This window comes from Rhodnius prolixus, unplaced genomic scaffold (assembly GCF_049639745.1).
Source record: "Rhodnius prolixus isolate KJV_2025 unplaced genomic scaffold, Rpr scaffold_22, whole genome shotgun sequence".
Lineage (NCBI taxonomy): Eukaryota > Metazoa > Arthropoda > Insecta > Hemiptera > Reduviidae > Rhodnius > Rhodnius prolixus.
In genome coordinates, this window is record NW_027411617.1 from 1689804 (window position 1) to 1711450 (window position 21647).

The 21647-nt window shown below is 36.9% G+C and overlaps 1 protein-coding gene across 1 annotated transcript in view; it reads left to right on the forward strand.

The window, feature by feature from the left end:
- oaf (BRICHOS-like domain-containing protein out at first) overlaps positions 1–21647 on the forward strand; it is a 139881-nt gene that overhangs the window by 99565 nt on the left and 18669 nt on the right. Inside the window, exon 4 of the mRNA XM_074134737.1 lies at positions 5813–5996. Coding sequence (XP_073990838.1) covers positions 5813–5996 — 184 coding nt within the window. The remainder of the gene's footprint in view (positions 1–5812; positions 5997–21647) is intronic.

A 21647-nucleotide genomic window follows, 5' to 3' on the forward strand; every position in this document is an offset into this window, starting at 1 on the left:
ATCGCCTCGGCTACAGTCTACCCAAATGAGACAACCTTACTACGCGCTGCTGATTAAAAGATAATTATTCAGACTGATGGGCTCTGTTGTCGCCAGAGTTAATAAACAATACACCTTGTGACGTAACATTAGAGAGCGGCCATGTTAGTGGATACCACTAATATGCAAACTAATTGATGGTGTAGTACCTACTAGCTTTTGGCTTAGGTTAATTGCATTAAATGGGTGCTAATTTTGCACGATAATTTAGTTAAATAACGCCACGAGGGTTGGTAGTAGTGATAGATAATTTGGTTGGATGTGTGTGGAGGGGAGGTTAAGTGAGCTTTTAAATGATCGTTAAGTGTGAGGTAAGGGTACCGCGAGCAATGCTGATTACTCCATGGTCCATGGTCTCTCCTCTAGAGGAAGATAAATGCTGCTGGGGTAGTACTGGACGCCCTTCACCAGAACCGAGCCAGCCTTAGCTCGCTGATCTGTAGGAAGACCCTCGTCATTCAAACCTTCAACTACTGCACTACACTGTTGGGGGGATAATGGATGCTGCAAGTAGCCCGCATCTTTGCCACAAGCCTACCTGTAGTCGCTGTGAGTGTGCGCGGTACGGAACACAAGGGTCATTTGTCGTCTTCAGAGAGCCCTTTATTGGTCCTCCAACTACTCTCTTTGACTAGAATGTGTTCTTAGGTAAACATAAAAGGGTTTGAACAATGATGTCCCTCAAACCCTTACCAAACCCATACCCATCAATCTTCTTACAGATGATCATTTTACATCCTGTTTTCAAACAAAACATATGACCTCCACCATAACTCCTCCCCCTCCCGTCCTCTCTCTCTCCCTCTCTCTTTGGGTTACCACAAACTTTACCCTTTACAAAGTTCTCAGAACTCACGAGTTATCTACCATCAAACCATGCTCTCTGTCCGGTAACTACACTGCAACTTTTATTCCATTACTTTTGCCGACCACAGTAACGTTTGGTGGTTTCTCTAACTGAGAACTACAATCGAATCTCCCCGTTTTTTCTCATCCCACCTTTCGGCGCTTTAGTTAAGAGTCATTGGGATTCATCAGATGGAAACAGGCCATTCTCAAAGTGGAGAATATCTTCTGCCTAAACCTTCAGCACTAAAACACTATTGAAAAGTTTAATTGACATTTTGAATACGAACAAAATTGATCTGTAACAGGGAAATTGGAAAACTTTAGTGGAAAAATGGAAAACCTTTTGAGATGGTCAAGAAAATTACTGAAACCTCAAAAAAAAACATTTTCTACAACCACATTTGACTGAAAAGTACCCTAAAAGAATTTTCTTGGACGAATGCTTCATTATAATGGAATCGTATATTCTTTCAAGCGGTGCTTAATGTCCAACTACCAATTAGGTGTCGTGGACGGAGGCGACTAGCAAACATACTTTACTGCCTCCAACCGTGGCGCCTATTTACCATTAAATAAAATCCAAGGCCTAAGACCGGGAATCGAACCCAGTACCACAAAGCATATTAGCTTTTCAAGTCTCGCTTCAATATATATGTTATACATATATCGATTATAAATTTTACAATGTGAATAACAAGTTTCTTAAGGAAAAAAGGTTGGAGCATTTCCGAGAAAATTTCACTTAACTGAAAAAATCGAAAAATTAAAGTCAAATGGCACTTCCTGTGGGTCGATTTTGGCCCCAAATCTTACTTTGTGGGTCTTAAATGGCGGCTGAGAATTGTAATGGTCACTTTTTTGGAGAATTATTTACAAAAAGTTCGAGTGGATTTTAATGAGTCTTTAATAGTTTGAAGTCCCATCTGCCCATTCTAGTAAAAAAAAAAAGTCTTAAATCAGTTAAATCACGTGAAGGGGTAACTAGAAAGTTGAATGTAGGAGAAGGTGTGAGTTATATAGCTGGTTTCCGGTCAGTTTCCCGGCATTTTTAGTGGATCCTGGTGAATCAAAAACGTTAGTTTCATCTGTGTGGGGCGTGTTCTAGTCCTGGATAAATACATTTCAGGCTCTGTTTTGGGAAATGTGTGGAATTTCCAAATTTCCCCAAGACGATGCTTGGTTACCTATCCTACTGATCTGCAAAGATATTTTCCTCTAGCCTGCCAGCTAGATATGGAAGGATGCAGCGTTCTACCAGCCCTTAGGGCACCCGATCAGAATGTAAAGTTCTTTGTGAGCGCCACTCCTAGAGCTTTGGTCGGCTTAGCCGTTCCCCCTCCAGGCAACCCCCTTGGTCTTCGCCTCCGCCCCCTCACTACAGAGTATTCTGGCGCCCCATAACATAACCTTAATATTGAATTTATTTGAAATATTCTGCCTGCACCCCACTTGCTGGTCTCTAATATTCCCACTTCCTGCCCCAGGCTACCCCCACCACGCACTATACAGCTCTGCAATGAACAAGATTATTAAATTTTATTGGATAATACTAAACTCGCCTGGGGTGGGGGATACTGTCGTCTCTACGCTCCTCTATGACGTCACACAAGTATTCTCTCCAGTCTTCCGTTACTAGTAGTTTATTGTGCACGTCCCCTCCTTATTTTATTTTCAACTAAATTAAATTTTTCTAAACTACATATTTCTCACAACTAAAAGTGCAATTTTCTCAGCCCCCTCATAAGATAGGATCTTAAGATGCTTCCTTGCGGAACAGCTTGCTGCAGCTTTATGTCTAAGTGAATACAATATTCTGATTTGAAGATTTCATTATTTGAACTTGGACAACTTCCGTGCGCCCTAACCAATCGCTTTGATTCGAAACTGTTCCTCTGGGAATATTGATTCCCTTGGAGTACTGTGAGAGCCGTGACCAGTAATTAGCTTTTGGTATAAGCGGTTCCATCTTCTGTGTAAGTGGCAAAGGAATTCACAAAGAGTAGTGAACTACTGTCCAGTTCAACTAGGTCCGAAATTTTGAAGTCCCAATTAGAGGAAGTGACGTAGCTGTCAAACAAGTTGGAAAAAAATAAATAATTACCCCTATAAGTTTTAACTCAATTCCTCTTCCTTCTGCTAATTTAGTTCGCTACCTTGGGATTGTACATCGACAAAAGATTCAACGTGGAATCCGCACACTAAACTGAAAAGATTGGAACTCAACCGACGAAACAAATTACTGTTACGACTAATTGGCAGACAATCAAAACTACCACTGGAACATAAACGACTAATATTACTACAGCGTACTTAAACCGATCTGGACTTACGGGCTTGAACCGTGAGTTTCAACCAAACTTTCCAATTTACAAAAGATCCAGTCCTTCCAATCCAAAAATTAATCCGTCAGATTACGAATTCTCCGCCATTTTATGTCTCTAACTCCACCCTCCATAACTATCTCAAAATCTCACACGTAACTGACGAAAATCTAAATCTAAATATAGAAAATTCTTTGACTCTTTTCCATACTGTACAAATCCTCTTGCCTCCAAAACGATTCCAGAACGTCCTCCACGACGATTGAAACGCTGATGGCCTCGTGACCAGCTTCAGTAGTGCAAGAAACTCCAGCGAGAGTGTTGCCGGTGGGCAGCTTCTCTCATCAAGCTGATCCTGTCATAAAGACTTTCTTGTATCATATTCACTAATTACATTTTATTCTTTTTGTAGATTGTGAATAACAAATAAATTTTAAAAAAATAAATAAATAAAAATGAGTAAACGTTATATTTAGGGATATTTGGGAAATGCTTCAGTACAGTGATTAGACTGAGTTGACGACTCATTATAGGGATCAGTACACAGCTTAGGGGAATGTGAGGGAGTATAATCAGCTGAATATATGGTGGCTCATTATCTCAGGGAGTCAATAGCTATGGCCGCCGCAGTACTGATTAGCTTCCGCCAGTCAATACTTCCACTTCACAGAAGAAGTCCAAAATCATCCTGGGAATGATACTTCTTGACCGGAACCAAAGACTCGATACGTAGAAAGGGATTCACTGCTCATACACTGATTTATTCTATTCATTCAATTCTAAAAAAAAAAAAAAAAGTAAAATATAATTTCATTTTTGGAACAGAAAAACCAAACAATGGTAATCGAGAGCAACAATGGGAAGGCGACGAAATGGTTTTATTATGCTGCATGTCAGCAGGTTATTTAGGAAACTTGGAACTAAAACTGTCTGTTATTATTATAGACTCTTATACACTGTGCTCTCGAGATCGACAGACGTAAGTTGGTTTGGTTATTGCTGTTTTGAAACTTTTACAGGTTTGAATATCCCCAATTTTCTTTTATATTAAAAGGACTTCTCAGAACTGCCCTAAAAAAGATTTAGAATTATGTTTTAGATCAGTTACAAACACTATTTGTAGGTGGTAATTTATAGATCAAGTTTTGGAAAAATCGTAGGAGTCTTTCTCAAAAACAAAAAAAGTGGTATTTCCTGTTGTGGAATTTTGATCATCCGGTTTGACCCCCCCCCAAACCATTTCCAGAGAGACGCAGCGGAAGTTTTCTTCGAAAATGTCTTGCTGAAGATCAAGATTCTCAGGGGGCCCCACCGAAATATGTGCCACTAACTCAAGAAAGAGTCCAGAAATGTATCGGGAAAGATTCGATCAAAGAGCATTTTTGAGCCAGGAATAGGATAGTGTTAGGGTTCCTTGTGAAGGATCAGTGTAATTTACAGCCTATAATACTAAATGATTGTCTGTATTCTCCGAGCAGAAGATAAAGCAGTGCGAAGTTCCTAACAGTCCCTTTAATTTGCCTGGAGTTCTTCGAAAAGACTGGAGCAGATTTCCTCAAGCTCGCTTATTGGATCAAAGGGACTTTTCTTTGGTACTTTGTTACCCAGAAATTCCAGGTAAAAGCTATCCTGTAAAGTGGGACTTCAGGGAATATCCTACAAACTCGGAGATTCAGCAACCAACCCATTTAATCCTGTTTAATAATAGGATATTATCTAAGTGGTAGAGCCTCATATTGATGTAGCAGTTTAGAGGGAAACGTAACCATCCCCACTCACCGAATTCTGGGGAAAATGTTCCAAATAAAATGATAACAGATCTAGAGTTTTTGATAAGAACAATTACGTAGAAAAAACGCAATCCAGAACTTTTATACAAACAGAACAAATCTAGGACAAAAAATTTAAAATGCGGAAAGCTCCTGGGCTCATCGAAACGACAAGACATCTGGCCCACCCTAGTCCTGCTCTAAAGTGGCAAACATGGTGTAGTTTTTCCTCTGGTATGTACATGACGTGATTTATTTTACACGTAGTAACATGTAGCAAGGGTCTAATGCCTTTAATCGATATGCTATATCGATCCGGAATTTTCTATTCCAATGTTAATATAAAGAAAAATTCTTACCTGCTAAGAGAATGGTTAAAATATTAAAGATGCTGCGAAAAGTGGCCGCTACGAGCCACGTATCATCTTTTCTTTCCTCAATTTTCCGGCTCATAAAGGCATTTCCCATCTGCATAAAGTACATGCTTAATACATTCTACGAGCTTTCTTCCCGAATATTTACCTCTCTATTTATTTATTTTCGATAGTAATACATATTCTATAGTCTCTTGCAGTGGCGAACCCTATTTTGATCTATGCCATGACCTAGGATACTCGCGATTGTAACTATGCTATGATTTTAATTTAATTAACTAACAGCTGATATTTGGATCAATGTCTTTTTCTCTGTGAAGTATACGTATGTCTTCGCTTGTCTTACCACTTCCTTGGCTGGGCACTTTAGCCGTTTGTCTTAAAAGGTGTTAAGGGTTGCGATACATTTCTTCATGAAAGAGAAATACTTTGTAAATGTTGATTTTTGTTTTGTTTCCAGAAAAACCCCGGCACCCTGAGGACGCCGGAAATCGAGAAGGAGAAAGAGCGCTACGACATGGACATGCTGGTAGAGGTGGCGCGCAGTGGCGTCCTCTCCAGGCACGTGCACTCCCTCTGTACGGAAGCCAGCGACGCCACGTACACACGTCGGACCGACATAGACCACTGGACCTCTTTACCAAGTCAGTACAATCAGCGTGTGGGCAATGTTAGTTTAATATGGCTGTTGGCTTCCCTCTTTTGTTTTTGCCATTTTTCCTTCATTTCCTGCTTGGATCTCCTGCTTCCTAGATCCTGAAGACGGGAAGTCTTTCACTCATTAGTACTGGTCAATTATCAATTGCAGAGGCCTTCGTGATAAATTCCATTCTGCAATAGACTCCAGGTTACAGCCTCAGGGATCTTGTTGTATCTTCTGTTCTAGCAAAGCAGCTTGAAGGACAAGAAGTTGTAGAACTTAACGCAGGAGAATTCGATTAAGGATATTCTTTGAGATGAACAGGGTGGGCTTTTCTTTAAGGTACCACTGCAGAAGAATGTTCGGTATTATATAAATGGGAGGTACAAACTGAAGGGCTGCCCTTGCGAGTTTGAAGAAAGGGCCAGAAGATGCTTTTCAAGGTTTACTTTGGCTGAGCCAGATTATCCCTGGAAGCAAACCTGTAAAATTAGAATTAGAATGTTTAAGATTAGAAATTTCTCTCTACTACGAGGGGGGAAGGACTTGTTTGGAGGTCGCCCTGAGTTGTCCGAACTGTTGGTATTTACAGTACCAGTCGGTAGGAGAACGTTAGAGGCATAATACGCCACTACTACGTGCTGTGTTGGTAATGGGAGGCATGCCACTGTTTGTCTCTGGGCAGGTGGGACAATTAGGCCTCCCCAAGGGACCGCAGACTGCGTCTAATTGCGGGCCTTCCCCTCTCTGTCACCACAATACACACACACACACACACACACACACACAGCTATTTGCTTTGCATTCCTCACAGTCTTGTTAATTGGTATTTAATTTTACATTAATCCCAGTTTAGAACAAAACACAGAACTGTTTGTATGTGCATATGTTTTGTTGTAAACATGTATTTCCTGTCTGCATGCTAATGGCTGGCATTAGCGACGTGCCAACTCGCTTTAGAACGCCTAGTTGGTGGAGACACGGTCAGCCACTTCCAGCAAGTGTAACTTTAAATCTTGGTCTGCCATTTTGGAGAACTGCTCTTTAGTTTCGAACATTCTTCCACGGAACATTTTTTAATTGAGCTTCCCTAAATTTCTCACTAGTCCCCAGGATGGTAGCAAGTAAAAGTCGTGTGAGTTGTACACAGTGAGGTTATTTGTTTATTTTGTTGAGCATTTAAAAAAAAAGAAAAAAAAATTGTGAGGGTAATAAATATTGTGTGGGAGTGAAGTGCCTCCGCTCCGCCACGGCCTGCTAGATAATGTAGATTTATAAGGCAGTGAGAGCGCTGTCAGCGACAAGCTGCCACACTAACGTCCCACGTCTTCTGTTTACTCATGCAAAGGGCGCCACACTGTTGTTTTGTTTTGGTTTTTCTTTAAACAAAAATAGCCCTAAATCTTATATTTATGTCCGAGTACTTAGTTAGCAACACTCACTTCCATTAACTCGGTTCAACTTCTTGATTTTTTTCTCTTACCATTTTATAAAAGGAAGTTTGGCAATCCATTTTAAGTTTCACCTTGAAAAATATTTGACGGAAATGAAGAAGTTATTTATACAAATGGCCGTGGAAGGGTAACCAAAAAAAAAAAAATATTTGAATTGCAAGTAGACCAAATTTTATATTTCGTTTAGGAGCCCTATTAGTGGACTCTTCCTTCCTTCCTTTCAAGTTATTAGGAGTTGAAAATGGCTCCAACAATTTTTATTAAAGGCAAGCCATATCCGGTGAAAGGAGATGTCATTTTATGGCGAACGATGGTTTGTTTGATCAAAGCCGCATGCGGCTCTTTCATCCAAATTGTGTAGCTCTTCAAGCTTGTCCAAAATAAATTGTATATTTTAATTTTATTGGAACAAATGAAAATTCCATTTATTAAAGTAAAGATATTTTTTCAAAAAGAATTTTAAATGTGATAGGTTTGAAATTGAATAGAATTATATTAAAATACAGTGCGTAATATACAGGACTGCCGCCATTTTCATTCAATCACAGGTTTAATTATTATTTATTTGTTTATTTACTTTGCAATATGTGAAAATAAATATATAAAATATTTAAATGTTAGTGAATATCATAAAAATAATATTTTGCGAATACAAATGATCTACTAGAGCTTTTTACCCTCTATCATCCTTGCGGCTCTTGGTAAGATTTATTAAAATTATTTAAGAAGAAATGGCTCTCTACTTGAGGTTGCCGACCTCTGACCCCTAAGAGGTTGTAAAATTTTGAAGAGAAGGCGCCCCCCCCACTAGCTTTTTGCGTATTTACCGAATAGTTTTCAGATTTCCTGTTTTTGCTCGATAGGCCTATTAATTGCTTACTTAGTTAAAGACTTTTTGTTTACAATTTCTTCCAGGAAATTCATTTAGGTTCCCCGTAGGTAGTAGGCTGGAGTTTGTATAGTTTTACCAACTGTGTAATTTAATAAAAAATATTTATTAAAATAGATTAGTTCCCCTCTCATTCTCGATGTATCTGTTCGTATTTATCTAAATATAGAACTAGTACATTTTGTACAATATAATCGCATTAGGATAAAATTATTTTTTGGAAATACCCTTTTAGGGGTCAGCAAGTTTAATGAAAAAAAAAAAATTAACGTGTGGCTGTGTCATGGACATGGCCGTGTGTTGTACGTGAATACGTTTACGTAACGGGTTATATATTTTATGTAAAATATTTTTATTTATGTATTTAGGATGAAATCAAGGAAACAAATAATTACTGTGTTACAATATAACTTTATTAATTATAGGTCTGTGATACGAAAAGTACGACACAAATGGCATACAAGATACATCGAGATTTCTGGTAAATCAATATAGGTATTACCTAACGTTGTTGTAGAAGTTTCAATATAAGACAAATTGAACTCGTTGAGCATGAAGTCGGGCAATGAGCGGTTTTGTGAGACATCAACATTAAAGTCTCCAACTATCATAATTGGTGTAGTAAGATCAGGCTCGTAATCGGGTATAATTTTAGAGATGATTTTGGAATATTTTAACAACGATCGTAACATAAAGAGTTTAATTTCTGCTAACGCTGTGCCCGGATGGATAAACACACGCCCGAGTACGAATTTGAAGATGCCATTGGCCTTTTTCGTTTACTAGTCAGACATCACCAGCTTTTGCGTCTTTCATTTCCAAATAAATTTCCGAAATGTCAATGTTAACTCTATTACAATCAGTGAAGCTATTGATGTTGCGATATATGGCGACTCCACCGGCTTTGCGACTTTTACCATTCGATTGTTCTTGAGAAGCCCTTTCCAACAATATACGATCTCTGTATTTGGTTTTGGCTTTTCGACGCGTAAAGGCAGACATTATATATTTTTGATAATATTTTTTTATTCTAACACCTTTATTTTATTCATTGTCACTATTTTACACTAATGTTTTATATACAATCGATAGATTGTGACAACAGCTGACGATTAAAACTTAAACGAACATCGTAGCTTCTCTGTGTCAAAAGTTATACTAATTGCAAATCTCGACATGCAACAAAATGATCTCAAAATGGCGGCGCTTCCCCCTCCACCGCGCGCGATGCGTCACAGTCCTCGCTTATCGTAATGAATTCTTTGATCCTTTAGCTATCCAATGGTCTAATTTAATTTTGGATGTAGACGATAGATTCGAAACTGTAATGCCAATCTGTATCCCCCGGATTTTGTTATCATTAGGTTTTTTGGATTGCCTCCATATGAGAGCAAATTTAAAGACGTATTCATGTAAAAAAAAACATCAATTAAAACTGATAAATCAAATGATTCTGATGATGGATGAAGATCCTAAACCGGACTGAAATCGATAAAAAAAAAAAAAAACTACAACAGATAAAATCCAGCCCTTTGGATTCTCCCTTACAGCACAGTCTGCCTGTTGTCACAATTGCTCGGGCCCTTTGATGTTCAGATATTTCACCAATTAGCCTTCCCTTTTAGAGTTTGGTGGGAGAGACAGTCACAAGACCTCTGATAGAAGAATCCCTTTAAAACGAATTCTTACAAAAAATAGAAGTGCAAATTAAATTAAGTAAATGATCTTAAATTGATTACTAATTATTGATTAAGCAATCTTTGGTGTAAGTAAATTTGTATAATATCAATTCATTGAGAAGAGAAAATTATTAAGCTTACTGAAATTATTATTAGAACTTAGTTAAATAATATAATACGAGTATATAATATAATGCTACCATCACGCATCGAGCGATTCTAATCTTTTGATTTTATAGATTGGTACTGAGATGTGCTAAACGGAGAATAGACCGTTTTTTCTTTGCACCAATTATCGTATATTTCTTTAGGACAAATGTAAACATCCTGCAAGTATCCTAACAAAGGCCATACAAAAGAGGATGGGAACAATTTTCAGATGAAGACAGTTTGGAGGTTGATGTGCAGTCTCACTGGTTTCTAAGCTAATTCTTTCAAAAGCACCATTATTTTGAAATGTCTTTGGCACTTGGAGGCTAGGCTGAAGTAATAGCCACATAGCTGGGTCTTCCTACAGGATCTACTAGGGTAGACCACAATCCTCTCTTGGCTGTAGTGCTGGGCAACAGGACCTATCTGCATTTCTAACTCCAAATTGGTTGAACTGAGACTAAGATGTGTACAGAAAACAAAGCATTGTACTTACCACAGTAAGAAAGTGCTTACGGCCATGAGAAGCAGTGGAGGGGAAACAGATAGCCGGAAGTAGGGGAAGGTTCTCTTTCCCCACTGGCCGGACAACCTATAAAACTGCGGCCTTTCTTCGTGATTGTTCGTGCGAGCCAGAAATTGTTCAACTGTAATTGTGTTAGCCGTATTTCCAAAGATAGAACTTCGTACTTGTCCTACTTCGTAATTTCATGTTTCATTCATTAAAACTGTCCGGTAGGACAGTTGTATAAGGGTTGACCATCAAAAACTGCACGAAAAAGTGTAACGTTGAAAAACACCCAACTTTGACAATTTTTTTCTATTTTTCTATAAAAGATAAAATTCCCAAATTTTCTTTATAATATAGGGCAAATCCTCCTTTATAACTGTAATTTTTTTGCAACCACCCAGATCTAATAGGTTTTGAGAAAAAAGTTGCCGAAAATGAGCAAAAACGGCTTTTTCAAAAAATGTTCTTGTTCTTGTTCTTCTTCTTCTTCTTCTTGTTGTTGTTGTTGTTCTTGTTACCTTTTTTGTAAACAACGTAGCGCCTAAACGCGTGAACCGATTTTCATGAATGAGGTGTCATTCGATTCGGAATTTTATGTAGATGTGCCTTTTGGGGGTCTCGGCCCTGTACATCGAATGGGAGAGGAGTTAGCCCCCTTTATGTAAGGCCCCCTCCAAAATTATTATTACTAATTACTCTGTAAATCTTGGCCCGATTTTGATAAAATTTGGTAGGATGATAGGGTTAGGGCTCCCCTACCTAACAATAAAGCGACGATCTGCTCTTACACTTGTTAAGGGGAAGTATAGCAATCGTTTCAAATTATCGACACGTGAACCGATTTTCATGAATGAAGTGTCATTCGAATCGAAATTTTGTACAGATTTGTACTTTAAAAGTCTCGACGCTATGGCTCATAAGGAGGGGAGTTCGCCCCACCCAAATAAGGCCCTTTCTAAAACTATTATTACCAATATTTCTACAAAGCTTAGTCCGATTTTGATAAAATTTAGCTCAAATAAAGTGGTTAAAGCTCCTCTACGTGGCTGTGAAGTGCCATCATGCTCTTACACCTACTAAGAGGAAGTACTGCAATCGTTAAAATTATCAATGAGTGAACCGATTTACATCAATGAATTGTCGTTCGATTCAAAATCTTTGCCTTTTAGGGAGAAGTACTGTAATCGCAGTTTATTTTTCTTGCTCCTCTTAAAAGGAAGTACTGAAATCGCAGTTTAATTTTGCTATTTACGTACAAATACCTTCCTATTTTATTCAAAACGCTTTCTCAAAAAAATGGTTATTGAGGATGGTTTGGGGACCGCAACTATAATCATTCTTTAAAAAGATCTCTCCAGTGGTAGTTACGGTTCCGATTTAACACCTTATCAGGTTATAATGATAGAATAGCTTATTCCAAATTTTAAAAAATCTGTAAAGCAGACGTAACTTTGCAAATAGACAAAAAGGAAAATCTATCCAAAAGGTACAAAAATCTCCTTAACAAAAACTTACAGTTTTAAAAGTTAAGTATAAGGGTTGATTAAACGCCAAAAGGTACACAAATCAGCAGTTCCCAACATTTCATTAATACTTCATTGATATAATTTAAGTAATTTTACTGCATTAACTTTTCCTTCACATTTTTTAGAATTTATTAGATGTCACAGACCCTTATGCTGGCCAGTTCATTCATAATATTTTTTTATTATAATTATGATAAAATGAGTGATGAATTATTCTGAGTAGTCACATATACATGCATGTTAAAGTAGAAAAAAACAAAGTTAGAGTCGGCCACTTTTTAAATTTCAATCACGGAGGATTCAAAACAATATTTCAGTCTTAAATTCGTCTTACCGAAATATTCGTGAGCACAAATAACATACATTTAATAACAAGTAGATTATTCAATAATATTTACTCATTTCTCAATTGTAATTTAATTTAGTCCCCCTAATTTTACTTATGGTAAAATACTGGAATAATTAGCTGTCCTAAAAATATGCATATCTTTATTTTCTTTATTTTATATTACATATATATAACATTGTGGGAAGAACACCTAGATTGAGAATGTAATTGAAGAAAACTATATTATTTGCGATAAAGCCAGATTATTTATTACTTATTATTACAAACGTTTGACTACAACATAAAATAACAATTGCTTTAATCGAAGAATGAACTTAAACCAATGATTTTTATTTAAAAATAAAAATAAATGCATAAAATCATTGATGTAAAAAAAGTTTATGAATTTTTTAGCCTCTTATTTTTTTTATATTTTTTTAACGTTTTCTTTTTCACCTGTGATTAATAGTTTGATTATTATAGATAAACAGATATTACAGTCAATCTAAGTTAAATGGTGTGCTACTTGAGTAAATATTTTGTAGACGAAAATGGCCAGCATAAGGGTCTGTGACATCTAATAAATTCTAAAAAATGTGAAGGAAAAGTTAATGCAGTAAAATTACTTAAATTATATCAATGAAGTATTAATGAAATGTTGGGAACTGCTGATTTGTGTACCTTTTGGCGTTTAATCAACCCTTATACTTAACTTTTAAAACTGTAAGTTTTTGTTAAGGATAGATTATTTATGAATGGCCAAACATAAGTGTAAGCTCTCCATTCTTTGAATTATTTATAGAATATAGTTTGGTGTATTGTGTAAGCTGATCACGTCATCTCATATTTTATCAAATAACTAAATAATCCCCGTAGATTAGAGCTGTTTAGGAGCGACCGGTAAAGCCAGCATCACTGTCTGGTCCGCTGTGTTTGTTCACCAGACGGGGTGGCTGCTGTGAAATGAACAATGGGTCTGTGGGAGCGGACTTGGATAGGGTGTGGGGGAAGATGCAACGTTTCTCAAGCTTTGGCTCGCAATTTCTCGAATTATAATCAATAAATATCGTTGATAAAGAAGGCACTGAGTATGATGTAAACTCAGTGATAGAATTCCTTCCGAAAAGTGGCCGTAGATAACCTCCGTGTCAACATGACAGTCTTATGAAAATACCTTTTTCTTTAATAAAGCCATAAATAATTGAGTTGACTTAAACGGTAGCGGGTGGACAAGGCGGGTGAACATGGGTAAATCAATCTTTGTCACAGCCAGCATGATAATCTCAGGCGCCCGGCTTCAAGGCCCTTCGCTGCCAGTTAGTTATACGATAGAAGTTCTTCTTATTAAACTTGTGTATATACAAGCTCCTTAATTATACAGTCCAGCGGAGTCTGCACATTAATTTACCCTATAGAGGCAGGGGGGGTCTCCCTAATAAATTAAAGTACAAGATGGCGAGAGAAAAATATCCTGGTGACCACTCGCATGACTTTTTTCTTAACACAATTACTTTTCTCTTCTTCTTTTTTCTTTTTTAGTAATTTCATTTTTCATTTCCTGTTCTATTTACATTAATATTTACAAGAAAAGCTCATCTGCTGTGTGTAAATAAATGCTGAAAGTAAATAGTTCTGAGATAATATTGTTTACAAGAAGGAATACCTAGGGAATATATATATATTTTTTAATTTCAATTTTCCATTTCTATTGAGAGAATCACCTGAGGTGAACAGTGTGTGATAATATGTTTTAGAATAAAATAATACACTATTTTTATCTGCTACATTCTTGTTCACTTTTATTACAGCTGGTTGTCTTATTTTCAAAGATTTCCGCTCCACTATATCCGTTAGCCTGGCCACCATGTGTAAGACTAAACGCCCTTTCCAGCCTAGCATTTCAGCCAAAAACTTAACTTGGGATTTTTTTTTTTTAAGTTTACTAAAGTTTTTGTACATTTTTCTTACTTAGGTCAGAGAAAGTATTACGTGTCAAGTTTCGATTAAGAATTTACATCAGTAATACTCTCAATTGGGGTCCCACACAGAGCTTTTTTCAGAAAATCTAGAAACTCTAGCTCACCAACGTGATATCGCATAATGACAAGCCAATATGCGATCTATTTAATCGTATTTTGAGCAAGATTCTCCCCTGAAATCTGTAGTAACAGCCGAAAACACCACTTTCATAATTTTTGTTTTTACTTTTTAGTTATAAATGATCGCTAAAATAGCAATGTCTGAGAAAATGTACGAGGGGCACTACTTATATTTTGAGCCTTGGCAACATTGAGTGTTGTCAGGTGCTATCTGACGTTTCCACTTGAAAGTTTGGAAGCGAAAAAATGGAATTAACTCGTGAAAATTTTCGTGCAATGATTTATTACGACTTTCCACGTGGATTATCAAGACAGGTGTGCATCGATTAAACTTACTTCCACTTTTGGCGATAAAGCCCCATCCTTTGCCAACGTGAAACGCTGGTATAACGAATTCAATCGTGGTCGTCGTTCGCTCACCTGTCGAAAGTCATGAAGGTCGTCCAAAAACAGTTGTTGTGTCAGAAAACATTGATGCTGTGCAAAAACTAATAATGCAAGATCGTCATGTGACATACTGTGAGATTGAGGCAATCTTAGGCATTAGTTCCACCAGCATATGTAAAATATTGCATGATCATTTAGCCGTGAAAAAGGTTTATCCCAAATAATCTGACAAAATCTCAAAAAGATGCTCTTGTTGATTGGTGCAAACAAATGCTTAAGAAATACAATGGCGGTGCTTCAAAAGACGTGTATCAGATTGTAATAGGTGACGAATCATGGATATATGCGTATGAGCCGGGAAACTAAACAGCAGTCGACTGTATGGGTGTTTCAAGATGAACCAAATCCAACAAAAGTTGTTCGCGCTCGAAGCACTTCGAAACAAATGGTCGCCTGTTTTTTTCGGAAAAACTGGTCATATGGCAACAGTGCCTTTAGAGGAACGTAGAACGGGTCAATTCTGAATGGTATACAACCATTTGTTTGCCGGAAGTCTTCGATGAAATAAGGAAAACAAACCAGGGCCGTCGGATCATTCTTCATCAAAAGACAATGCCAGCTGTCACACATCTCGTCTAACAACCGACTATTTGAGCACTCAAAAAATCGAATTAATGGGTCATCCGCCGTACAGTCCTGATTTGGCATTTCTTTTTGTTTCCGAACGTCAAGAATAAATTACGTGGACAACGATTTTCGTCGGCAGAAGAAGCCGTTGATGCATTCAAAAACCCTGTTTTGGAGGTGTCTCAAGCGGAATGGAAAAAATGCTTTGACAAGTGGTTCGAACGCGTGCAGAAGTGTACAGATCATAAAGGAGAATATTTTGAAAAACAATAAAGTCATTTTCAATGACAAATTACCTACTGTTTTTTTTTATTATTAGGCTCAAAATATAAATAGTTCCTTTCGTATAGTTCTATAACCTTGTGAGGTTTTTTTTTTTCAAATTTATGATTAGGTCTCAGTTTATTCATCATAAATTGTGTGAGCATTTCTGCAGAAAAGTCGTAAGAGTATTCACGCTAGAGAATAAATGAAATTATTAAATAAATTAATACGTAAAACACATTAAATAAAATGAACGCCTTTTGTTATGTATAGAATTGAAAATGGACATATCAATTCTGTTGCTGCTTGGCTATTTAATAATATTGTGCCAGTGTGAAATTGAAACTGGCCGTGAAAATGATAACGTGACGATTTATTTGCAAACGGATAAAGGTAGCATTGGTGTTGGGTGGGTGATTAAGTTGGCAGTAATGGACGCGATCGCAGCGCCCCTCGCCGCGGTGGGCCCGTACTAACCGGCCGCTACTAACAGATCGTGTACACAATTGTGCTCTACCGGAGCGCTATCTCCCGTTAAAAATGAAAATTAAAAAAAAAAGTAGAGAAATAATGAATAGGTTTAGTGAAAACAGGTTTTTTTAAAAAAAAAATTTCCCCAATTTTATGTTGGATACAAATTAAATGTTTTTGGGTTTATACCTTTTTCTGTTCCCCCACAGAAAACTTGTAACCCATTAAAAATAACCATTTAAATTGGACCAGCTAACTGGGGCAGCAATATTGCTCAGAATTCTCACCAGTGTACTTTATTTTCTGTTATTAAAAAAAAAAATTTGTACAATCCCTAAATCATTCAAATTTTTAATTTTACTCGAAAGTTTTTCAGCTAGTCCAGCGTTTCCCAACCTTTTTTTTGGCTCGCGTACCACTTGGAAGTACATCATGCTAAATTGTACCACTTCATAAAAATGATTGTATTTCAGGGAAATTTGTTATTCTGTGTGTTACTTTATTATTATCATCTATATTTGCATAGAGATACAATGGATCTGTTACAAAGGAGTTCCACTTTCTTGTGCACTTTATAAACTTTGTAAAGTGTAAGATCTTAGTTTTAAAACTATTTTTAAACAATCAAAAAATTGCGTACATATTTTTCTCTTCAAAATTATTAATTAATTTACAAAGTTCTCCTTTAGGATTACATATATTTGTGCCCAAATCTTCTAAATTAATTTCTTTTAAGCATCCAACTACCTGTAAGTACCAATTAAATTTAATGTTGCTTGGATAGAGCTTACTCATTAGCATTACAATGCAGTCTCTTTAAGCAGATTTTTACATAGTTATCATTTAATTGTTGTTCATTCTTTTTGACTGTTTCGTAGTTCCAATAGGATGAAAAGTACTTGCCATTTCAATTCTGGAAGTTAGTCGATGAGCAGCCAAGACTGAAGACCCACCAACCCTCTAATGATGTAAAACAGTAAATTGCAAATTAGCCCTGAAGATGACCCTAGTCCCTAGGTCGAAAATCTCGGCAAAATAAATTTTACTCGACTGAAATGGCAATTATTTTTTTCATTCTATTGTTATCATTTAAGTTCTGTCACATGATAATTCTATTAAATTTTCTTTATCTTTTATCGATAATTTTGTAGCTTTTCCTAAATTTTCTTTATAGAAGAAGGGTTTGAAATCCAATTATCAATCGTGTTTTCGGGGTTTTGGGAAAATACTCCATGAAAGACAATTTTAATCCTGTTAAATGTGCTGCTATATTTTCTCGTATATCTTGAGACCGACTAACCTTATTACTAAGGAACGGATTTTTATGTATTTAAAAATGCCAAATATTTAATTAAAATATGCATTTATTTTCGTCAATTATGTGGAAAATATGTGATTTCCCTAAAATATTTTCTGGAATATTTAAGTAAAATGGACATTTTTTTTTATGAAAATGGATTTTTTTTTTGGGGGGGGGCAAGTTATAATTATTTATACAAGGAAAGAACATTTTTACAATTTATAATAATTTATTAGGAACAAAATAATTTGTTTTTACAAGTTATAATGATTTATACAACAAAGAACATTTTTACTATTTATAAAAAGATGTGTTAAATTTTCAATTTTGAAAACTTCTCTCTTCGAAATTGTTTGCAACCACATGAAATTTCAAATGTTCGAACGTAAAGTGACGACGATCTGGGCGTAAGATGGACTTGTAACGACTAAAATCCTTTGAAATGAGGATTTTTAAGTTTGTGGAAAGGGATATCTGCTCTAATCAAAGCCCGACACAGATCTGTACTCAGTGTAGACTTACTTGATGATGGAGATGTAAGGAAGGCTTGATAGGATGTCCTCTCTTTCTTTCTGTTTTTATTCTCTATGTGCGATCCGGTGGCAATATGTTGGGTGACTTGGGAACGTTGAGAGCAAGAAACGCGCTTGTCACAAGCTGTGCAGTACAAAATGTCTCCATCAGAAAAAGTTCTGCTGGAAACTCGCGAAGATATTTAGCAATCAGTTGTTCGTTTGTGGCCGATGTTCGTGGCATTTCACCCAAAAAAGAATACACTAAGTGACCGAACGAAATGAATTGGACACTTCAACGAACCAGCTGAAAGAACAGACAACGTTAGACAACTTCAAAGAACTAACAAGTGCCCGTCACTGTTTAGCAGCATTCTGTGTAAATTACAATAACCATTGTACCCACTGTGATTCACAGCCCTACAGTCTGTGGTTCACAGTTCCTGTCAACCACCTCCCAATTATGAAAATATGCCCAAAATGAAAAATATGAAAAAATATGTACATATTTTGATTAAATATGTAGAAATGTTTATTTATTTTAATCAAATATGTATAAATATGCGATAACATCCAAATATGTGGAAATATGTGAAATAAAAGTAGACTCAAACGGCTTAAAAAGTGTCAGTATGAATACTTCTAGTTGAAAAACGTCTGTAAATTGCCTAGAAAAAAATATGTAAATACATACGAATCCGTTCCCTACTTATTACCGTACATATTAACAACTTTACTATACAATATTATTAATTAAAATAATTTTTTATGTATTATAAGAAAAACGTTTCTAGTATATTTTTATGCTTTACTTTTTTTTTAAAATTTTTTATGTCCGCCATTATTGATTATTTTTCGCGTACTACCAGTGGTAAGCGAACCACAGGTTGGGAAACGCTGAGCTAGACAATCACAAGATCTAGAGTGGGAAAAGAAGTGGGAGAGACACCATTTCCGGTCATCCCTCTCTTTAAAGAAAAAGTCTTGGAAACGAATAACGTCATCAATAATGATTACATATTATAAAACTGTGTACCTATATTTCTTTGCACGTCCAGATAAGGATAATTCGTAATACCCCGGAAGCTTAGAGACACCAAATGTTTGGGTTCAAGCTCGAAGAAATTTAAATAAAAAGAAATGCTAAAAATTTACTTTAATTTCTAAATACTCGTGGTGTAAAACATATTCATAAAATTAAAACCATAATGACAGCTTTGTGAACAAGAATGAAAAAAACCGACTTGTGAAAACTGACGTCCCTGGGGTGGAAAGAAATGGGGAATACTGTGTACCCTGTATACATATATATAATAATGTTGGCAACAGTGGGCCAAGTAATGACTGTGCCTGTTGGCCACACTGTGTACCAACACCATCAAAACTATATTGTGCTATTCTGTGAGAACAGTAAGGGTTTGTATGAAGGGAAGTTATACCCCCTCCACTCTCCATCCATGATAGTTATATGGTGCGTCATGATGGGAGAGGCTACTAGTGAAGTCTATATAGTGTTAGAATACTATGGACATGGCCACCAAACTGTGAACAGTGTTACCAACAATCTACTGCTATACCACCACCAGCAGTATTGCCACCACAAACATCACACAAGATGAAGGACCGACCCCAGCGTGTAGTTAGTGTTGTGGGGTGCAATGCTTGCTGCTTATTCTACAAAACCTTCATGCTCTTAAATATATGGTACAATCTGCCATATTCGGGTCGCTACATCAACAATATGGCACTGTAATATATATACATGTACGGTTATAACAATATTCAGGCGGGCACATGGCTCCGGCAGTTGGCTCATACCCACAGTCTGGCTGCCCGCACACTGAATAACCCACAGACTCATTCCCTAGCATCCAACTTTACCCACCAACAATTCTTCAGATTTATGATTTTAAATTTTATTTTACAATTTTTTTTTTCCAGTTCTTTAGTCACTCCAGCAATAGTGACAAATCATATTGAGTACAAATGAGGTCGTCAAATGTAATGGTAACTTTCTACAGAGCTTTGTCATTCATTAAAGCGATAGAGAATCAGTAACAATTAAGATTTTGACTCCTTCCATTAAGTGGAGGGTAAGATTAAAACTGACTTCAAGACGGGCTGAGGTAAAGAAGCAGGAGTCTTTAGGATGAGTCTACAGCTATTCTTTCACAGGTGCCAGGGAAACCTTTCTCACTGCACGGAATGCCAGACTGAAATTTTAAGTTTTCTCGGTCACTCAACCTGGCTGCACCCTTGGGAAACTTTCCAAAGCACCTCGTATCTATCTGTGAGTCCAAGAGAGCTTACTGCGGCGCTACGAGATTGTATATGAATGCTGGCAACAGGAAATATGCAGCCACCTCATACTTAGGTCAGAAGCTAAAATATATTTAAGGGCACAGGGAATTCCACTGAAAGAAGGACTTTGGAGGGAGCCCAAGGAACTCGAGGGCTCCCTGAGCGAGTGGCTAATGCCAAAACCAGAGCTGAGGAGTCCCTTAAAATGGGTACGAGGAACGAGAACAGTCTGGTTCAGAAGAAGTACTTCCAAAGGTTTTGTTAACAGGATATTCTGCACTGAAACATTCTATTACAATACTTCCTCTTTAGAGCAGGAAGAGAAAGTAAAAAAAAAAAACTTTTATAATGATCGCTTTTGAATACGGTTTAGAAATATTGTTGAGGCTTGAAATACGTGCACAAAAACAACAAGTATTGTGGTATTCTCGGTGTACATTGCATGTTTAGACATGTTCCAGTCCAGCCCACGAGCCGGCCAGTCTTGTACAAACTTGCACACATGAATGACGTCACACCAAGGGGCGTGCTACTCTACTACTTCGCTCACACAACAGAACCCGTTGTCTGGCGCACTTCCACCTCAACCTCTCTCTCTCTCTGTACCTTTAACATGAACTCTTCCTGCCAGAACAATTAACTTCATGATTAAAATGTCAGTGTGTGCGTGTTTTATTTGTGAGTGTTGTTAGTTTTACTTTCTCCCCACTTTACCTCCCACTCTTGAACTGTCTTGCTACCAACTGTGTTGTACTTCTGATACTGCCCGCTCTTTCCCTCGCAAAAGTTCCGCTTCTAAAGCGTCCAACTAGCTCTCTTTTACAGCTGTTCTTAATTAAGTTTTATTTAGACCCTGGTAAGAAATATATATATATATATAACTTCACATACACAATGGTACATTTCATTTATGTTCAGAGCAGAACAAATATTGCTGCCAGTTTAGACAGAGCGAGGAACAAGGAATTTTTGTACCTTTTCTTATCGCTTTCTAAAAGAAAGAACTACATTCGTGTAGACCTAGAACTATGAGCTTGCAACGGAAATGAACTAAAGAACGAATTTGAAGTTAACCAAGTACGAAAAAGTGGATTTTATACTTTCCAAGGTCATAACCAAAAATCGGAAATCATGGAACTTTCAAATTTAATATTTGG